This window comes from Ambystoma mexicanum, chromosome 2p (genome assembly GCF_040938575.1).
Source record: "Ambystoma mexicanum isolate Mex_15411 chromosome 2p, UKY_AmexF1_1, whole genome shotgun sequence".
Lineage (NCBI taxonomy): Eukaryota > Metazoa > Chordata > Amphibia > Caudata > Ambystomatidae > Ambystoma > Ambystoma mexicanum.
The window spans coordinates 1185515531-1185535707 of record NC_090923.1 but is presented as its reverse complement, the minus strand read 5'-3'; the positions used below and the strand labels follow the sequence as shown (position 1 = coordinate 1185535707).

The window sequence follows — 20177 nt, the reverse complement described above, 5'->3', positions numbered from 1 at the left end:
TGGGAGGGGGTTGGCATTGGTAGGAAGGGGGTTGGGTATGGTGTGGGTGATGACAGGGACAACAAATGTTGGCTAGGCCGTTTTCTAGAGGGGTGAAAGCTCTTCCTGAACACAGTAAGGAATTATTATTGAGTGGGATGGAAACTATGGTGGTGGAGTGCGGCTCTAATGGAGCCTCCAATTATAAACTAAGAGGAGATAGCTGATCCTGATTAAGGTGAGTAGGGAATGTTGGGTAGGCGGGTGGCGGGCACCACTGATGGACGGTGTTAGGGCGACTTATGTTTGTTGGGCTAGCTATGGTCAGAGGTTCTAAGACGGAGCACCGTCTTACCGGACTGTAGTATGGGTAGCAGAAATCAAGATGGAGGTGCAGGTGAGATACTAGTTAGAAATTATTAGGATGCACGTGTTCTCGCTTGCAGTGGGCGTGACTATGTACGGTGCTCAGGCTGGACTGGGAGATATATGCGAGCACAATGAAGAGCCTAGATACACTATTGGTAAGTATACTTTGGCGCAAAGGTTGTAGGTAAAGGTCCACATATCGGAGGTTTCTCAGATGTGGGAGGAGTTAAAGGTTGTTGTGGAGCCTTGTTCCTGCTGGGGTGGCAGGTAATGGGCCTGGAATTAGTGGTGGCAAGTTAAAGGCTTGGAAGTGGGTGATTCTCACCTGGCATAGGGTGTCTCATATGGGACGATGCAGTGCATGCCCTGATATTGGGTGATTCTCTGCTCCAGTGGTGAAGTAAATGCCATGGCATTGCGCCTTTTCTCTTGAGCGATGGGTAAAATTCCCTCCTGGGACTGGGTGATTATCTCCTAATGAGTTGGATAAAAGCACCGATATTGGGTGTTTCTTAGCGGAGGTGGGAAAAAACCTGGGTGATGGGGTACTGAGACAAATGGCCTGGCATTCTGTGTCCCTCAGCTGAGCTGGTGGGCAAACATGCCGGTAATACATGCATCTCTCGGCTGCGCTGCAGCGATAAAGGCCGTTGTATTGGGTGTGCTCACCTGAAGGTGTGGACAAAGACTCCGCTGGTATGCATTTCTCAGCTGGGGTGGTGGGTAAACACTCTGGTTTTATGTATTTTCAGGTAAAGGCCCAGGTGGTTATCAGAGTTTCTCAACAAAGGTTGCAAGTGACGTATCATTGGGATCAGGCCTCAAAATATGCACTCCCACTAGCCATTGGCTGGTGATAGTTGGCTCTTGGTATGAAATGCTGTGCTGTCTGTATGTACAGAAATGAGCTGGCGAGTGACTTTTTATGCGTGGCTAGTAGCTTGCAACCTGAATGTTTAATGCTGGCTTAGATAATCAACTCACTAAAAGGTCAATTCCAATTGATATCTGCAATGACCAAAAATAGCATGAAAAACGGACTAGATTGTATGGTTTGGTGCGCAGGCAGATTTAGCCCTATGACAAAGGCCTTCGTATGTGGCGTTTCACAACTATTATTGTTATAATCAGGGTATTTATTGAGTGTAAACCTAGCGTCGGGAAGCGAAAGAGCACTTTACAATAGTAGGGGGAAGCACACAGTGAGGGAAGTGGAGAAAAAGGTAGCAGGGAACTAACAGGGGAGGGTGGCCAATTGGCAGCAAGGGAACCACAAGCAACCAGGGGAGGAGACAGTGGGGTGCAGTTCACTGAGTCTCAGATAGGGTGGGGAGTGCAGAGTGTGTGGGCCTAGGTGTTAGAGGCAACTGAAACATTGGCAAACATTCTTGTGTTTGGGAGTATCTCAGGAGGGAGGTTGGCAAAAAACGTTGGTACTGGGTGTTTGACCACTTGACACTGAACGATATTGGTATTTCTCAGCTCTGATGGTGTCAAAGTCCCTGCTTTACGTTGCTGAAGCAATGGTAAAGACCGTGGTGTTTGGGTGTTACAGTTGTGTTTTTGGTAAAGACCCTGATATTCAGTGTTCCACAGCTGACGTGATGGTAAAGACCCTTTGGTTTGGGTGCTTCTCAGTTGTGCTTTTTTGGTAAAGGCCCTGGTATTCAGTGTTTCATAGGTGAGGGGATGGTAAAGACCCTGGGGTTTGGGTGCTTTTCCGTTGTGCTTTTTTGGTAACTGCCCTGGTATTCAGTGTTTCACAGGTGAGGGGATGGTGAAGACCCTGGGGTTTGGGTGCTTCTCAGTTGTGCTTTTTGGGAAAGGCCCTGGTATTTAGTGTTTCTTGGCTAAGGTGGTGGTAAATTCCCTGTTTTCAGAAGTTTCTTTGATGAGGTGATTGTAGCCGCCTTGGTTTTGGGTGTTCACAGTTGGATTTCTGGGTAACAAACCGAGGGGATAGAGTGCCGATGTGATAGTGTTAGTGGTTGGGTGTAATCGGAATGTAGGACGGCTGAACCCTTCCTTGCACATCAGCTGTCTCTACTTCTAGCGCTACCTATTCTCCTGGGTATGATCAATCAGGTGTGAAGCAGTGCACTGGCAGAATAAAAGAGCACCCTGGCAGATAAAAGCAGAACTCTGCCAAAGGGAAGAACTCAGCCGACAGAGTGAAGCAGTGTACATAATTACTCTGCGCCTTGGGAAACTGATGCAGTCATGCTACAGATCAAAGAAACCTCCTAGTCGGGCAAAGCCACTCAGCAGAGCAAAGAAGACACTCAGCAGAGCAAAGAAGACACTCAGCAGAGCAAGGAAGACACTCAGCAGAGCAAAGACTACACTCAGCAGAGCAAATTAAACACTCAGCAGAGCTGGGAAGACACTCAGCAGAGCAGGGAAGACACTCAGCAGAGCAAAGAAGACACTCAGTAGAGCAAACAAGAGTCAGCAGAGCAAAGAAGACACTCATCCGAGCAAACAAGAGTCAGCAGAGCAAAGAAGACACTCAGCAGAGCAAAGATGACACTCAGCAGAGCAAAGAAGACACTCAGCAGAGCAAAGATGACACTCAGCAGAGCAAAGAAGACACTCAGCAGAGCAAGGAAGACACTCAGCAGAGCAAGGAAGACACTCAGCAGAGCAAGGAAGACACTCAGCAGAGCTAAGATGACACTCAGCAGAGCAAAGAAGACACTCAGCAGAGCAAGGAAGACACTCAGCAGAGCAAGGAAGACACTCAGCAGAGCAAGGAAGACACTCAGCAGAGCTAAGATGACACTCAGCAGAGCAAGGAAGACACTCAGCAGAGCAAGGAAGACACTCAGCAGAGCAAGGAAGACACTCAGCAGAGCATATTGGCACCACCTCACAGGAAGGCGGCTCCACTGCAGACAAGACCAGTTCCAAGCGAAGCAGTATCTTGGTAAACCTGCCCCATGACCTACCTGGCTATCCAGTCCAAGGATCAGCAGCATGAAGAAAAAGAGAGCGGCCCAGAGAGGGGCCACGGGCATCAGGCTCACGGCCCGGGGATAGGCGATGAAGGCCAGACCGGGTCCTGTGGGAATAGACAGGTGTCAGCGAGTACATCAAGAGCCGCAGAGTGTGCAGTAAAGGGAATTCTTGGATGCCAATTGCAGAACCAGCAACCAATAGAACACACAATAAAGGCAGACTTTGCGGCACTCGTACAACAAAACACAATTCTCTTACTCGTCCATTTATTTGTAAGTGTTGTCTAGAGTGCCTTATGTTGCTTTAAGGCCACTTCGGACCACTTGTCTGCCAGGCAGATGTAAAGATGGAAGCTCGAAAGTCTTGTCAATTAGGGGTGGGATTGTCTGATCGCCCAGGGTCCCATTGTGGGTAATCTGAAGTGCAGGAACCAGAGGACCATCTGATGAATGTTTGCCCCTGTCATAGCCTATGAGTAGTGGGGCTGGTGCCGGAGACCACAGTCTTGTCAGCTAGTGGTTGAAAGCTGTGTCTCTGGCTTCTACAAAACTATCAACACATTGAAACGGGCCCTGGCAACTTAGGAGAAGACCATGAGGAGAGAGGGTGTTGGAGAAATGTGGATGCAGGGGAGAGCACATTCTAGAGCCTGAACTTGATGGAGAAGTCAATGGATGGCAGAGCAAGGACTGGCCCGAAACGGAGTCAGAAATCAGAGGGGTAAAGTGGCGGGCTGATGGAACCAGGCCAGGATGAAAGATGACAGTGTCCCTCCTTCCCCACTTTATCCTCAGGCAGCTTCATTTGAGTCCATGCAGCTGGGATTACCACCCAGAGCCCCCGGGACAGAAATGCCCCTCTTGCACCACCTACCTGATTCTGCCACCTTGGAAATGTCCACACCTTGCTCCATCGCCATGAAGCCCAGGATGGAGAAGACCACAAAGCCGGCAAAGAAACTGGTCCCACTGTTGATCAAAGCCAGGATAAAGGCATCCCTAAGGGGCAGACAAAGAGGCACAGAAACGACCTTAAATCTCTGGTGAAGACCAAAATGCATTCACATTACAACAGAACGCTGCCTTCTTAGCGTCCGCCTGCCATCTGCTTTCCAGAATGTCATGATTACGCGGTCAGACAGCAGGATATAGATACATAAGTGTTTGAGAAGTTGTGTTCAACCCAGTATATCAATTATTTCTCCTCCATCTAGTTCTATCACGCCAACACACCCTTAAAGATATTGGTTTACGTTTGCTCCAGTGGAAGCTTACAGCGACCTAGAGAAGTGTACTCCAGATCCGATCATGGATGGACCTTAGCATTTATTGTATCTGATTGGCTGATTCCTAAAACATCAGCCATTGAGAGCAAAGGCCTCCCACGACCTTGGTTTCCAGAACCTCTCAGTTTCTATTTTACAAACACACTAAGCTCCGGGTGGCAGCTACTGGCTGAATCATCCATTCAACCGCAAGTACCACCAATGTCCCTCACCAGCACCAGAGTACAGTTCTCTAGATCACAGAGGGCTTCCACTGGAGCCAACAGATGTGCCGGGATTAGCTCCAGGGCAATACTTGAAACATGTCAATCATATTGCAAGCCTCGGGGAGTGGGGAGTTTTCACACAGGCGCTCTCTTTCTTGGACTCATTTCTTTAGATAAAGCCATACATGCCTTTCTATGATATATTGTTCCCCCAACCCCATTAATTAATAGATTTAGGTTTACTTGTGCCTATGTTGTCGTGTAGACATTCATGTGGATACAACATATTAATTAATAATTCGATACACAGTTATTTATATGTTGTTTCTCAATCGCTAAGCCTGCTACATGCACTGTTACAGAGAGCAAACTGTGGCCTACCGGAAACCCAGAACCGTGCAGCGCTGCACTCCCAGACATCCTACGGGGATACAAGGCTAGAAAAAAGGGACGTTAACATAGGGTGGCACAAATACGAGTAAAACTGAATCCTTGTTGAGCCCTCTTAGGAACCTCAAAGAACAACCTATCCTGCCAAAAGGTAGAGAGAGGCTGATGACCTCCTCAAAGCCCACAAACTCAGAGAGTACTCAGAAGTGTGAGTGGAGGCAGACAGAATTGGGCCCAAAATACCACATGCCGGTCAGACTGTGAACACCTGCATTGGGTGATGCACAGAACCTGACTGCAAAAAATGGCAAAGGGGCAATGCTGTCCGCTGCAGTGCCATCACGCCTACCCAGTCGCAGAAGGTGATGGTGAACCCCAGATGTTCGTAGGTCCCCATCATTCCTGAGGGGTTCCCGACCCAAGCTCTTCACATGTCCCAGTGGGGATCTAACAGACTAGTCAATACTTACTATGCTCAGCAAGGCAGCTGCAGGCCAGGCCGCTGAAGCCTCCATCAGGGTTGGCTGCTCTTATCCCATCAGCAGTGAGAGGAGCACATGTGAGTGTAATCAGTAAAGCTTCCCTCTCTCTCTCATGGTGTTGGCAATAGAAGCGCTTTACGGAGAACGCCCTTAGCACTCATGCTGTGTCTGCAAGCTCTGCCCTGTGGGCATTGCAAAAAGGATTCCAAGTGGTCAGGCCGCACAGGTCGAGGAGCTTGGGCTGGTCTTGATTATCTTGATCTCTTTCTTGGTGGGAATGTATCAAACGTCAGCTGATCTTCAGGCAAGATAGCTCGTGGGTGGCAGAAGATGCTGGTTTTACCACTGGTCAATGAGCAAACATAACTCCCAGCTCCCTTGTTTTTATAGAATGTGGTTGGAGGGGCATGGCAAGTTGGTTACATGAGGCTGCCCTGCACGCATCTCAAGGAGATCTATCATCCAACTGGTTGTTGATCAAAAGCCTAATCTAGCTGGACAGACCCGGTTCTTTGCTGATTCAGACAGCAGGGTGAGCCCACTGTCTCTGCACGTCAACTGGAGTACGGGCTTAGCTAGTCTCTGATCCCAAGCTCAATGGGGCTAGTGGCAGGTGGTAGACACTCTCCCATTTCAAATAACAGTCTCAAGTCTGGGCCACACGCTTCATTTCCACCATAGCATGAATCAGTCTGGCTGGGTGCAGCCCAGTTCTCGTGGTGATTTAGGCGCGTGTCCAAACCTGTCTGCATTAACACCGACTTTAGTTCAGAGCCCAGCCCTGACCATATGTTAGTGGACATTGATAAACCCGGTTATTGGGCATGCAGCAATGGAGATGATCTGTTTGGCATGTAAAGCTTACATTGCTAGGCATGCACAATAGCTACTTTGCTAAGCAGGATCGGAACTGGCCAGATCTGCTTCGCTAGGAGACGTGGGGAATCCCCAGTCACCCCTTTTAATAAGGCATCATGGGAATGGCACTGGCCCAATGGGCCTTTAAAACACACTTTTTCTCACTCATTTTCTAATTATATCCTTAATAAGAAACTGGTCACAACTCCCATGTTATGTTATGTAAACTTTTAAAGCGCACTTTCACCAAAGGTATCTTGGCGCTATGAAGAGAGGGAGGAACCCATAAGGCCAAGGCAGAGTTAGAATAGCAAGGTCTTCACCGATTTTCTGAAGGCTGAGTGGCTGGAGATAGCCCTAATCTTGGGCGGCAGGTTGTTCCACAATTTAGCTGCGGCCACAGAGAAGGCCCGACCTCCGATCAGTTCACGCCGATAGGGTGAAATCACCAGCTGGTCGGCAGATGAAGAACGCAGTGAGCGGGCAGGGAGATAGCGAGTAAATTTGGACTGGAGATATTCTGCCCCCAGTCCATGGATAGCTCGGTGCACAATACATAGTGATTTAAACTCAACTCTCTGACCAACAGGGAGCCCGTGTAAGGCACGAAGAACCGGAGTGATGTGTGCCCCATAGGGAGAGCCAGTAGCAGTACGAGCAGCCAGATTTTGGAGGCGCTGGAGTCGTTGGACTAAGCCATTAGGCTGTGCAAGATATAATGAGTTACAGTAGTCCAATCGGCTAAGCACCATGCAAACCTATAACAAGGCAGGTTTGTAAATCCTATCAAATATTGGTCATTACTAAATGCACCATTCCCAATTACAATTCCAAGAAATTCCTCAGATGAGAATCCACAATTTTCCTTCAGCACAGTTTCCTTTAAGTTCTGCGAGATTTTAACAGTAAATGTTTCTGGCCCACTGTACTTCCCAAATCTTGTTTACACATCCACATTAACTATCAAGGACAGAGTATTTGTTAGGAACCACACTGTCATTAGAACTATTGATTTTGAGTTACTTATATCGCGCATAGACAGAACAGGCGAACCTGCAGCTGGGTGCAGATATTGCAATATACTCCAATTGTCAGGTAGAAACTAAAAGTCCAGCGACATGAAAAAAGAGAACCGACAATGATATTATTTAAAAAGATGTGTCTTAAGGAATTTACGAAATTGGAAAAGTGCCTTAATGTTCCTGAGCACCCAGAGAAAGCTGTCCCATAACTTGGGGCCATACACTGCAAAACGCCTGCGTCCCCTAGAGACACAGCGGGAGGGGGGCACCACCAACAGCAATATCTCAGCGGAGCGCAGCCGTCGATTTGGTTGATACCGCATCCGTTTTTTTTGTGAAGTATGTAGTGCCCAGATTATTCAAACATTTACAAATTAGACAGAGAACCTTAAAATCATTTCTGTCCCTCATTGAAAGCCAGTGGAGAAACGCATGGCTGAAATTGGAGTTGATTTCGAAACTTTGGAAATTAATTATTATGGGCATGGATTGTTTTTAATTTGTTCATCAAGGCATAGGGAAGACCACAGTTAAATACAGTGTTGGGAGACAGGGAGGTGGGGGGAGCAGGCCCATATATTGACCTGGGGATGCCATATTGAGATCAGGCAGCCACCATTACTGGGCTGTCTTATTCGAAGATGGAAAGTCCCCCGGATAAACCTCAGCCTTTTAAACTGTGAGGTGTCAGTGAATCACACGACCGCGATTAGGTACACCTGGGTAACAAAACGACTCACGAGCAACATGGCCACCGCCAACATTGCCCAAGTGTCCTCAGTAAGACCCTCATTGGCCCAATTCTCTTATAATGTTGCGGGTGTGTGAGAACATTGAACCTGTGGTGTGCTCTTGAGGACCCTCAGCTGGTGGACAGCTCAAAGCATGCTGCACCACCCTGGGCTGGAGTGGGTGGGAGCACAAGTAGGACTGTATCTCGACAAATCCTCCCAGGACAGATGGCAAAGAAATCAAGTGGAGGCAAAATGACCAGTGCCCAGGAGAGCCAACGTTCGTCTGCAATATATGCGTAAAGGGTCCAGACAATGTAGCCCCACAGGACATTCTAGGATCCCTTCATGGCAGTCCAACCTTTAATACAAATGGTTGTAGACTACATCACTTGGACTTTGGACCACAGTTCTATTGTAGATTAGGATTTGTTCTGCAAAATCCCCTGTACCTTGTTTTGTTCTCCTTAAACCTCACACCCTTACACAGACACATCCCTGTTTGGCTATATCCATGCCTCAACCTGTGTGTTTCAATTGAATAAAATCTTTTTTACTTACAGTATGTTTCAGTTTCAAGTTTTCTGTTGATCCTAGTCGGTCACACGACACAACTATACAACTCTGATCGGTCTACTCTATAGCTGTAAACAGCCAAAAGAAAAGCTTAACGGTCATGGGACAATGTGGGGGGACATATGTCAAACCTCTAAACAGTTTCTCCGGAGGATAAAGTGTAGAAGGAACTGACTGTCGCCAATTGACATACATTCACAATTTTGTAGGAGACTAAGGGCCTCATTACGAGTTATTAGCTCCATGGCTGCTGCCAAACTGGGCTCCTTTACCGGGTTCGCAGAATGGGGAATTACCGGGCCATTCCGAGTTCAGAGGCCCCGGTAATTCCTCCCTCTGGGCACCTGGGCCCGGACCTTCCCCATTCCCATCTGAGCCCCCATAGGGCTCAATGGGAATGGGAGAGGGAGCTAACAATGGGCCGATTACGACCGGCCCATTGTTAGCTGCCTCTTCCCCTCGCGGGACCCGGTAACGATGCCTGGTTTTACCAGGGGTCCTTACCGGGTCCTGCGAGGGGACCTCGTCATTTCGCAGAAGGGGTTTAACGGGTCCGCCTCCATTAGCGGAGCCCGTTAACCCGTTCCCCGAAGGTCGTAATGAGGCCCCAAGTATTCAATTTAGATGAAAACTTCAAAACATTTTTGCCTGAAGTGTTTGATGATGGAATATTCCTAGAAACAAAAGGATGTTGACCGTGGGAATCTCCGGTAGAATCCGGCAGCATGTTCCCCTGGCTAGTAGAGGCGTGGCACGCAAATATCTTTCATTGGACCACTTTGCATCCCACACGAACCTCCTAAGTTTGAGTGGTGCAGCAGGGGTGGGTGGAATTGTCAGTGGTCACTCCTCTACTAACAGGGAAAAGGTGGGTACTGCATGATTGTATTCTGCAAGGTAAACGAGGAACCCCTCTGGGAGATCTGGGAGGGTAGCTCAAGCCTGAAGTGCTCCCCTCGGACATGAGTCCAGACTGCATGTCACAGGTTCCCAACCAAGGTCATTGAGTACCATTAAATTAGGCAACAATAAGAGCTGTTATTACAACATTAGAAGCAGAGGGACATTCCCTATCAGTTCATGCATTAAAGGTCGTGGATGTATCGGGGGAATGTGCAGAATGCTTCTTTTTCCGAGGCAACACACACTGTGCTTGCTTACACTGAGCACAGCTCATACCCATTGAGTAAATATGCACTTCATGATTGAAACATTGAAATGGCGCTTAATGATTGAGTTAAGGTATTTCAGGCACTTACAACGTGTTGGGGGTTTATATATGATCGACTGTGTATTGATTGGGGTTCTACCGTTTGTATGTTTCCAATAGGAACCGCTCAACAGTTGTAAAGACGTGAATTGACGGCACTCTGGGTGAAAAGCAAGGGACTCAGTGCCTTCTTTGCAATGAATGCCCTGCCCTGCCACCCGGACAGGGGCGGATTTCCCCATTTCGTGAGCTGCATACGTGCCGGTTCTCAGTCACATGCTCCGCGAGGCTCATCCTGGCACATGTTTGCATGCAAAGGTCTACCATCAGAACATCGCTCATTCAAACCCATCATTAAACGCTTGCTCCCCCCAAAACCAATCTCCACATGCATTTGAGCCCCCAGTCCTCTAATCACGCGGTCCAGGGACAATTCCCAAATACTTTGAGGATCTCAGTCTTAATGCATGTACTCGATTGCCAAAGCCAATCCCCACATGCATTCGATCTCTCAATCTTATCACATATACATGCTGCCCAAAGCCAGTCCCTGCATGCAATAAGTATGGGTATCTCAGTCTAATTACATGAACACGCTCCCAAAGGCCAATTCCCACCTGCACTGGGTCTCTCAATCTTATTGCATGGTCCAAGGTCAGTCCCCACCTGCACTGGGTCTCTCAATCTTATTGCACGGTCCAAGGTCAGTCCCCACCTGCACTGGGTCTCTCAGTGTTATTGCACGGTCCAAGGTCAGTCCCCACATGCACTGGGTCTCTCAATCTTATCGCATGGCCCAAGGTCAGTCCCCACATGCATTGGGTCTCTCAATCTTATCGCATGGCCCAAGGTCAGTCCCCACATGCATTGGGTCTCTCAATCATATCGCATGGCCCAAGGTCAGTCCCCACATGCATTGGGTCTCTCAATCTTATCGCATGGCCCAAGGTCAGTCCCCACATGCATTGGGTCTCTCAATCTTATCGCATGGCCCAAGGTCAGTCCCCACATGCATTGGGTCTCTCAATCTTATCGCATGGCCCAAGGTCAGTCCCCACATGCATTGGGTTTCCCAATCTTATCGCATGGCCTAAGGTCAGTCCCCACATGCATTGGGTCTCTCAATCTTATCGCATGGCCTAAGGTCAGTACCCACATGCATTCGATCTCTCAATCTTATCACATATACACGCTGCCCAAAGCCAGTCCCTGCATGCATTAAGTATGAGTATCTCAGTTTAATTAAATGAACACGCTCCCCAAGGCCAATCCCCACCTGCACTGGGTCTCTCAATCTTATTGCATGGTCCAAGGTCAGTCCCCACCTGCACTGGGTCTCTCAATCTTATTGCACGGTCCAAGGTCAGTCCCCACCTGCACTGGGTCTCTCAGTCTTATTGCACGGTCCAAGGTCAGTCCCCACATGCACTGGGTCTCTCAATCTTATCGCATGGCCCAAGGTCAGTCCCCACATGCATTGGGTCTCTCAATCTTATCGCATGGCCCAAGGTCAGTCCCTACATGCATTGGGTCTCTCAATCATATCGCATGGCCCAAGGTCAGTCCCCACATGCATTGGGTCTCTCAATCTTATCGCATGGCCCAAGGTCAGTCCCCACATGCATTGGGTCTCTCAATCTTATCGCATGGCCCAAGGTCAGTCCCCACATGCATTGGGTCTCCCAATCTTATCGCATGGCCCAAGGTCAGTCCCCACATGCATTGGGTCTCCCAATCTTATCGCATGGCCTAAGGTCAGTCCCCACATGCATTGGGTCTCTCAATCTTATCGCATGGCCTAAGGTCAGTACCCACATGCATTCGATCTCTCAATCTTATCACATATACACGCTGCCCAAAGCCAGTCCCTGCATGCATTAAGTATGAGTATCTCAGTTTAATTAAATGAACACGCTCCCCAAGGCCAATCCCCACCTGCACTGGGTCTCTCAATCTTATCGCATGGCTCAAGGCCAGTCCCCACATGCATTGGATCTCTCAATCTTATCGCATGGCCCAAGGCCAGTCCCCACATGCATTGGGTCTCTAAATCTTATTGCATATACACGGTCCTCAAAGCCCACCCCCATCTACGCTGGGTCTCTCAATCTTATTGCATGGCTCTAGGCCAGTCCCCACATGCATTGGGTCTCTCAATCTTATCGCATGGCTCTAGGCCAGTCCCCACATGCATTAGGTCTCTAAATCTTATTGCATATATACTCTCCTCAAAGCCCATCCCCATCTACGCTGGGTCTCTCAATCTTATCACATATAAACGCTGCCCAAGGCTAGTCCCCACATGCATTTGCTCTTCTGGGCCCATCATAACCAGGGCCGGCTTTAGCACGGGGCGGGCAGGGCAACCGCCGGGGCGCCGCATTAGCCCCCGCCACGCCGGCTCGGCGAGTGAATGACATTTTGTTTAATTGCCCAGGGCGCTGCCGCCACTCAGGACGGCCCTGATCACAACACACACAAGCTTCCCTCGGCGTGCCATCGCGCCTACTCATATCCACTGCTGCTCGTCACTTCTATTTACACCTCTCGCCATATCATATCACATTACTTTAGGAGATCAGGGCCAGTTATTTAATGTGATATCCTGCAGCTGTGTCACGCGGTCTCTTCTCGCTTTCCCGGAGCATGAGTGTGCCAAGCGATACAACTCACACGTAAACCCTGGAAGCCCCCTGGCTCCCTCCCCGGTGCAATTCGCCTGGTAGGCTTGTGTCCACGTGGCAATCTCATGTTCACTGGTAGAGGTGTGCCTGCAAGGGGAAGGATCGCGTTCACGTGCTAGGCTCGTCTACACACGGCAGGCAGAGTCAAAGGGAGTTACCGGGAAAACCGGAGATTTCACGGCAGGCAGGCAGGCAGAAGGGACTCTGAGAAGCCAGCAACCCCAACAGCAAAGCTCTACACGAGAGCTCCCTCCAGACCAAACAAAAGGAGACAGAAGCAAGCCCCTTTCTCCTTAGCAAGTACTGCCCATATACAGAGGCCCTCAGACATATGATATGATGTGGCATTTATAAGGCGCCTGTGCACAAGTGTTTCTAGGCGCATGATTTACATACAGACACACACAGTAAAAGTAAAGCACAAAATATCCAGTTTGGCTCCAACAGAAAATCCCAACACACTTGCCGTGGGAGCACACACACGTGGAAAGATGGGACCCAGAGAACCAAACCTTATTGTAGAAGTCAGGGACGTCATTTCACCAAAATGCCAGTGGTAGGGGAAGTGACATAACATGACCCTTGACCTCTGATGAGCGCACAGGAAGTGGTGTCATTTGACCCCACCCGGAAGTGATATCGCGGGAAGTGATGGAGCACAACCTTTCACCCCTTGAAAAATCAGGAAGTGGCATCACATAGTGTTGTTCCTACGTACACTACAAAAAATATGGTTACGATATCACTATAATGTGATGTACATTTCATACAAGAATGGATCACCATATGTATCATTAAGATCAGTGTGTATGGGCCCCTATTACCAAATTACTGTGAATGCAAGCAGACGTCCATGGCCAAATGATAATGATGTGTAATTAAATGGCACTTAAGCTAAACATACAATATCACCCAACCTATGTTGGTACTCATTTATCAACCTCAGAAGGCTGAAAGGCTGAGTTGAGGTGTTTAAGAACAGACTCAATCAGTGACTCACCCCCTGAAGTGTGCCTGGCATAAACCTTTAATGAGTCGAGCAATTATTGTATAGAATTCCAGAAAGACACATTATTGTGGAACAAGGCATGAACAAGAAAGCCAGCCCCTCCAGAAGTAAAGAGCCACTTGGCGCTTGCCACAGGCCAGAAGCTTGCATAAAAAAAATACACTTTTTTAGGGGTAGCAAGGGATAACACAGGGGGTAGCAAGGGAGACTTCAGGGGTCGCAGCTGCGACCCCTGGCGACCCCTAAATGACATCCCTGGTAGAAGTAGCAGGAGACTTGTCCAGATTCTCAGAAGTAGCATAAATGAAAGGAACACAGTGAACACGCTCATTTCAATGTTGCTACTTTCAGAAATGCGCAGGTCACCTTATTCTCAAAGGTGACCCAAATATTTCTTGAGGGAATGGGACAATAGATCAAAGATTCTCTGTCCAGCCCCCTTGCATACATTAGTGTTGGCTTGTATGATAGGATCACAGCGAGAGCATTTCACCAAGCCAGGCGGTTAAAAAGTCTGTCTCTGTGAAAGGAGGGGGCTGAGGGGGGAGTATTTTCATCCCTGTTTGGGGGATGGAAATGCTGGTGTGATAGCCTTGGTTTAAGCTGCAACTGTCAACATTTAATTTTAAAAATCATGACACGGTCAGGAATGACTCGGTCATGATTTGCGCCTCCCCCTGAGCCTGTTCTCAACAGACACGGGGGATGCCCTCATTTCTGCACATGTAAAAGTGCATTGTGTTTGTGAATTTGGTATGTACTTTTAAATGCACAATAATGCCCCCGGATATGCAGAGAAGTTCAAATAGGTGCAAAAGGGCACCTGAATTGGTGCATCTAAAATGTGCTCGTTCAGATGACCTTTGAGAATCAGCCTGCTCCTTTTTTTGGCTTAAGTGATGAGATGCGCTAGCACATTACTTCAGTTCCGCCAAAAAATGTAGAGAATCCGGCCGCTAGGTAGATTTAAGACACTCACAAAGTGGACAGTCAACGTACAATTTGAAAGAACTCTCGGGGATAGAAACGTCACTTAAAACAAACACGTTTTGGGCCAAATGGAATAACCTTAATAGTAGGAACCAAAGACACAAAGAACTCAACCTAAACTCTAGCAAAGGTTGAGAACAACACATCCAGCATCTTTAGTGGCACGACAGAGAATTAAACCCAGAAACAACTAGGATTATGGACAAACTCCTAACAGTAGAACTAGTAATGAAAGACCAACATGCCTCCACTAGACCTAGAAAATACACTGATGGTAGTAATACATCCAGATAGTAAAAGCTGGATGACCCAGTGCCACAGACACCATTTTAGGGGCGACATTAAAAAGCTAGCACAGCAACATTGCAAGAACCTTTAATAAAATTGCTTAATGAAAACCTCTATTGTGGATACGACCTGGGACGTCATTTCACCAAGATGCCAGGGATAGCAGAAGTGATATCACGTGACCCATGACCTCTCCAATGACATCACAGAAAGTTATGTCATTTGAACCTGCCCCCACGTGACATCACAGGAAGTGGTGGCACATGACCTTTCGCCACTTGACATCACGGGAAGTGGCATCATCTGCTTTCATACACAACTCGAATTGCACTTTGCGCAACACTTCTGCCATAAGAACGCAGCTACCGTTAAAGAAAGAAATTCACATTATAGCTACACCCATAAGGACTATCCTCTTGCATACCCCCTCTAGACTACCTCTCTCCACCCAAGTAGTCACGGGTGGCAAACAGGGACTTGGCCACCTCTTCATATCCTTGTACTGCCTATAATGCACACACGCATACTCGCACCTCCTTGAATTTCCCATACCTCAGTTCCCTCAGAGGGCGTTCAAACTGCACCGCGTGGTGACCATACCAACTCTGCTTCGGTGCGCGTTGCATTGCTGTTGTACACCATTTTGCCTATTCGACTCGGCGCAGAACATGCACAGCACACACTTAGCTTCCCTGCATAGCACATAACCCGCCACCTCTGTTTTGGTGCTGGGAGTGAGAGCTATACATGCACTTTGCTTCCATGTGTGGCGTGTCACAGTCAGACTCGATGGTGCTTCTGCGTGTGGCACAGGTGGCGTGGTCGTGCCATTGGGTCGGGCGGATACTTCGGGCTGTGTTTCCCTGCAAGCGCATGCAGCATGTGCGTGGGCGATCACAATAACATAACTCCCATAATTTCAACGATAAAGAAATATATATATGTATAATTAAGTAATTTTACCTACATTTATAAAATGTCCATTTTTAATTACAGTATGTTGCATCTTAACCCTGTTAATTGATTCTGTATGAAAATGTATAACTTAAAAAAATATATATACCAATTAGGGTCCCTTCATCGGATCATATTCCTGCAACGTAGGGTTGGGTAACATATTTGTGCCACTTACACGGACTCTGCCTTTGTAAGCCCTTATGTAACTAAGCCGCCCTGCAACATGGGGCTAAGCAATACCTATGTATGTATGTCTTTCAAGCACGTATGTAACTAAGTAAGCCTTCTGTAACAGCGCCACATACCAGGGCTGTTGTGCGCTTTATAAATACAAATAAATAAAATACATTTTCCTCAGACTAAATTCACACAGGTGCATGCATGACTGTATGCTCGCTCTGCTGAAGGCGGGCTCTGTCCAGCAGAGGGCAGTCGTACTCCATAACAGCTCACATGCAGACTATTAGACAGAAAAGGCAATAGAGTACAATAATGCTTTATTTGCACGCCTAAACAGAACAAGTATTGCCAAAGCTGCATTGAATAATTTCGATCACACATTTCCCTATGTTATATCATGTAAAGAGGGGTAGTGTCTGATCGTCCGCTTGGTGTCAAGACACCCAACTACGTTACAAAATCCAGGAGCACCTGTGTGCGAGACGTTGCTCTGTATTCTGCTGCTGTTCCTACTGCCTCACTGTTTGTTTTTTTTTTTTTATCAAAGTGAATCTGGTTGTTCAATTACTTCCATAAAAGGTATCAAAACACAAACGTCAGTGTTTTTTTTAAACGGATTAATGCAGCGGCAAGCGATTTGGGCACAGTGCGTATTGTGTAAGGCTCTGCCTCCCTTCAGTAGTCTAGAAGACTCCGTTTTGTTCTGTGTGTCCTTCTGGGCTCCGTAGTAGTTTGTATGATGTTATTTAGACTGAGGGTGCAAGGGTTTGTTTTCTGGGTTTGTGCCCCATCTATATTGTCAGGTGCTGGCTTATTTGCTTTAAAGGGATAGGCTCTCGCCTAGCTTTATTTGTGATGTGTTCACGACTTTGAGAGTTGGTCCCAAGGCCTCACTTCCAAATAGGAGAATTGGTTCAGTGATGGAATCGAATAACGCCGTGGAGAGTCTTATAAAGTGGTGCAGTCTGTCTAAGCAGTTTAGATGTTATTGTATAGTATAGGCCTCCAGACACCTCTGCGGAGGCTGGGACCCCACGAGCGCCAGCAGAGTGCGCACTGTCGTGAGTCACGCTGCCTCCTCCACAGTGGCACCTATCACGGGGAGAGACACGCCACAGAGCGTGCTCTGTTTATACCAAGCCACAGCGGCCTTTGGCAAACGAATGGATCAACATGTTTATGGTCTTCCGACCTCGGCTGGACCCTCCGAGAAGAGAAAACAGTCCTCGGTTTTCCAGGAAAGTCTTGTGTACAAGCTCGAAGTGTGACTCGGGAGACTTGTGTGTAAGGGGCGGGGCAAGGAGCGGGGGACCACGTGTGCTTTAAGTGGGGTGAGAAATCGAGGGGCGGAGGCTACATTGTGGGCGTGGCCTAAAGGGGATTACAAAAAATAGTCAGGATGAAGAGAGCTGGCGTTTGCAGGACGGAAAACGAACGGGACCGCAGGTTTCACCACTCCCCGCCCATAACAGTAAAACACATGCATCAATATGTTGTGAGGAACGTGACTTATAGGCCGGGAGGGAGGACTGGACATGGGTCCCCAAGAAGGAACGAAGCACCCCACACTTAACAATGAAAATATTATTTTCTTTGGGCTTTTCATTAGTTAAACTTACTTTGCACACATTCAGGTACAGCAATGAAAAGTATAAAACAAGGCGTGTTTGTTGAACTTCCATCTTGGAGGTTCAATTTTGTTTCAAACTTTGCGGTTGCGTCCTATGCCAGCCCCTGGTCTGGCCCGGGAGGTCTCCTGTCTGGGTGAGGGCAATGGGCACTTACTTGTAGCAGTCGTTGTTGAAGCGATTGTAGCTGCCCAGCGCTGTGAGGGCACCGAGGCCGATGGCATAGGAGAAGAAAATCTGCGTGCCCGCGTCTATCCAGACCTGCAGGTAGAGGGAAGCGGGGAGAAGCTGAGATTTCCCAAAAGCCCTTCCACAACTCATAAATCAGAAGGCCGGCATGCAACTGACTATGCACCAACCCGACTGGCCTTTCAGAAACCCCACTCTTGAGGCCCGACCAATGCTACCCCAGCACTTTAAGTGGGATTAGAAATCGAGGGGGTGGGGGTGGCTCTCGTTAGGGTGTGTTTCCTAAGTACGGGTGTCACACCCCCTAACGCGAGCCCCCCCCCCTCCTCGCCTAAGGGGTGGGGGTGCTGGTAAAGGAAGTAGAGCTGGGGCGCACTGGCATTATTACCTTTGATGCGTTCAGGCCCTCCGGCTGGGGCGCACCAAATGTGTGACACCAGTGCCCCCCCCTCCCGCTCACACGCAGCCCTTTCATTCAAGGAGCTGCGTTGTAGACAAGGCTTTAACCACGGATTCTTTGAAGGAAAGGGCTGCCTGCTGCTGATGTATTGTGAAACAGGAGGAGGGCTGGACTGCCCAGCTCTCCTTTTCGTTCCGAGTAAATAGTCATCACCCAGCATGGCTGGCATGACTATTTACTCTGAAACAAAAGGAGAGCTGGACAGTCCAGTCCTCCTCCTGTTTGAGTACATAGACATGAGGCAGCCTGCACTGCATGGTTACACCTGTCAGTACTTTGGTATACTGACAGGTGTAGGCGATGCCTTTTCTTTTTTTGTAATCCCAAGTGCTGACACCTGCATGCAGCTCATGTAACCTTGAAGCTGTTGAACGGGCTGTCTGATGTTTCGGCGTGGCTGGGGCTAGGTGGGGGTGTGCCCCGGCAGGGTCCCACCTCGGGAGACGTTTTTGGAGACTGCCGTGGTTTGGCCCTGGCTAGCCCCTGCCCACTTAAAGCCCTAGTCTTACAAAAAGGAAACATCCATTAAAACTAACACATGACTCTCTCTGGCAGTGAATGACATTTGGTCAGCTCTGCTCGAAGCACTAGCAGACTTCCAGAGGGACTGGTCGGGCTGTCTCTTCTCCAGTCCTATCACAACTGCAGAAACCATGACTACGAATGCTGGGATTATTTACTGGTCCTGTTCATTACTCCTAGTCCTACTCTTCCTCGTTCCAGTACCGGTAACTAAGTATTGGGACGCGGAAGAGGGACGTGGAGGTAATGGCTATGTCTGATCCATCGGCTTTTCACAGACACCAACCAGGCATGTGATTGATTCTTTCCCAGCCCAATCGATCACCCTGACAGATGCACCAGCCTGAACTGATCTACTGTGTGCAAGCCCAGCTACTCTTTCAGAGACACAATCTTAACATAAAGTACTCTGCCCCAGCCCACCGATCTACTGCGATCCCAACACGTGACTAATTTAGCTGCACCAGTCTTAGAGGCAGGAGACTGCTGAAAAATCTCAAGTCAAGCCAACTCCAGGCCGGGGATAGGCGGAGCAAGGTGCAGTCCTTTCACAATATCAGTCTTTGCCGGGAAGAGGAGGCGTTGCCTTACCTGTGCGGCTGCCAGTTTGGACCAGTCTGGCTTCAGATAGTAGATGATGCCGTCCAGCGCCCCGGGCAGCATGGCGCCCCTGATGAGCAGAATGAGCAGCACCACATAGGGGAACGTGGCCGTGAAGTACACGATCTGTAAAGAGCAGAACCCAGAGTCAGCAGCAAATCCAACTTTCACGCAGGGCGTAATAACGGTGACATCCTATCTATGGACTCACAATGGTGCTGGATAAGGGAAAAGGTGCCAATGTTTCCATTTCCTCTGGGTAAGAGAGACAACTGGACCTTATGGTGCAACGCTGAGCCAGCTGATGCCATGGGAAGTGACGACACAGATACGTGCCTGTGGGTGACGACGCACTGGCTAGGACTTGTTTATTTAATGACAGTCTGCTTTCCACCAAAACTTAAAAGTAATGTATAGGAGATTTTAAATTAATCACAACCACTGGCATTGCTCTGGGCAACCTTGCATACTACACATTGGTGGTGGGGCCAAGACTGGTTTGCAACTGGCCAGTCGCTTCTGGAATGGGGCAGTCGAGCTAAAATGATGGAATATAGGGTCCCTGGAGCAATGACAGTGGACATTACTAATTGAAAGCTTGCAC

The 20177-nt window shown here is 48.5% G+C and overlaps 1 protein-coding gene across 1 annotated transcript in view; it reads right to left on the bottom strand.

Annotated features, from left to right (window-relative positions):
- SLC6A8 (solute carrier family 6 member 8) overlaps window positions 1–20177 on the bottom strand; it is a 238100-nt gene that overhangs the window by 48133 nt on the left and 169790 nt on the right. The window contains exons 5-8 of the mRNA XM_069645372.1: window positions 19565–19699; window positions 17960–18063; window positions 4180–4304; window positions 3297–3409 (exon numbers count right to left, since the gene is read on the bottom strand). Coding sequence (XP_069501473.1) covers window positions 3297–3409; window positions 4180–4304; window positions 17960–18063; window positions 19565–19699 — 477 coding nt within the window. The remainder of the gene's footprint in view (window positions 1–3296; window positions 3410–4179; window positions 4305–17959; window positions 18064–19564; window positions 19700–20177) is intronic.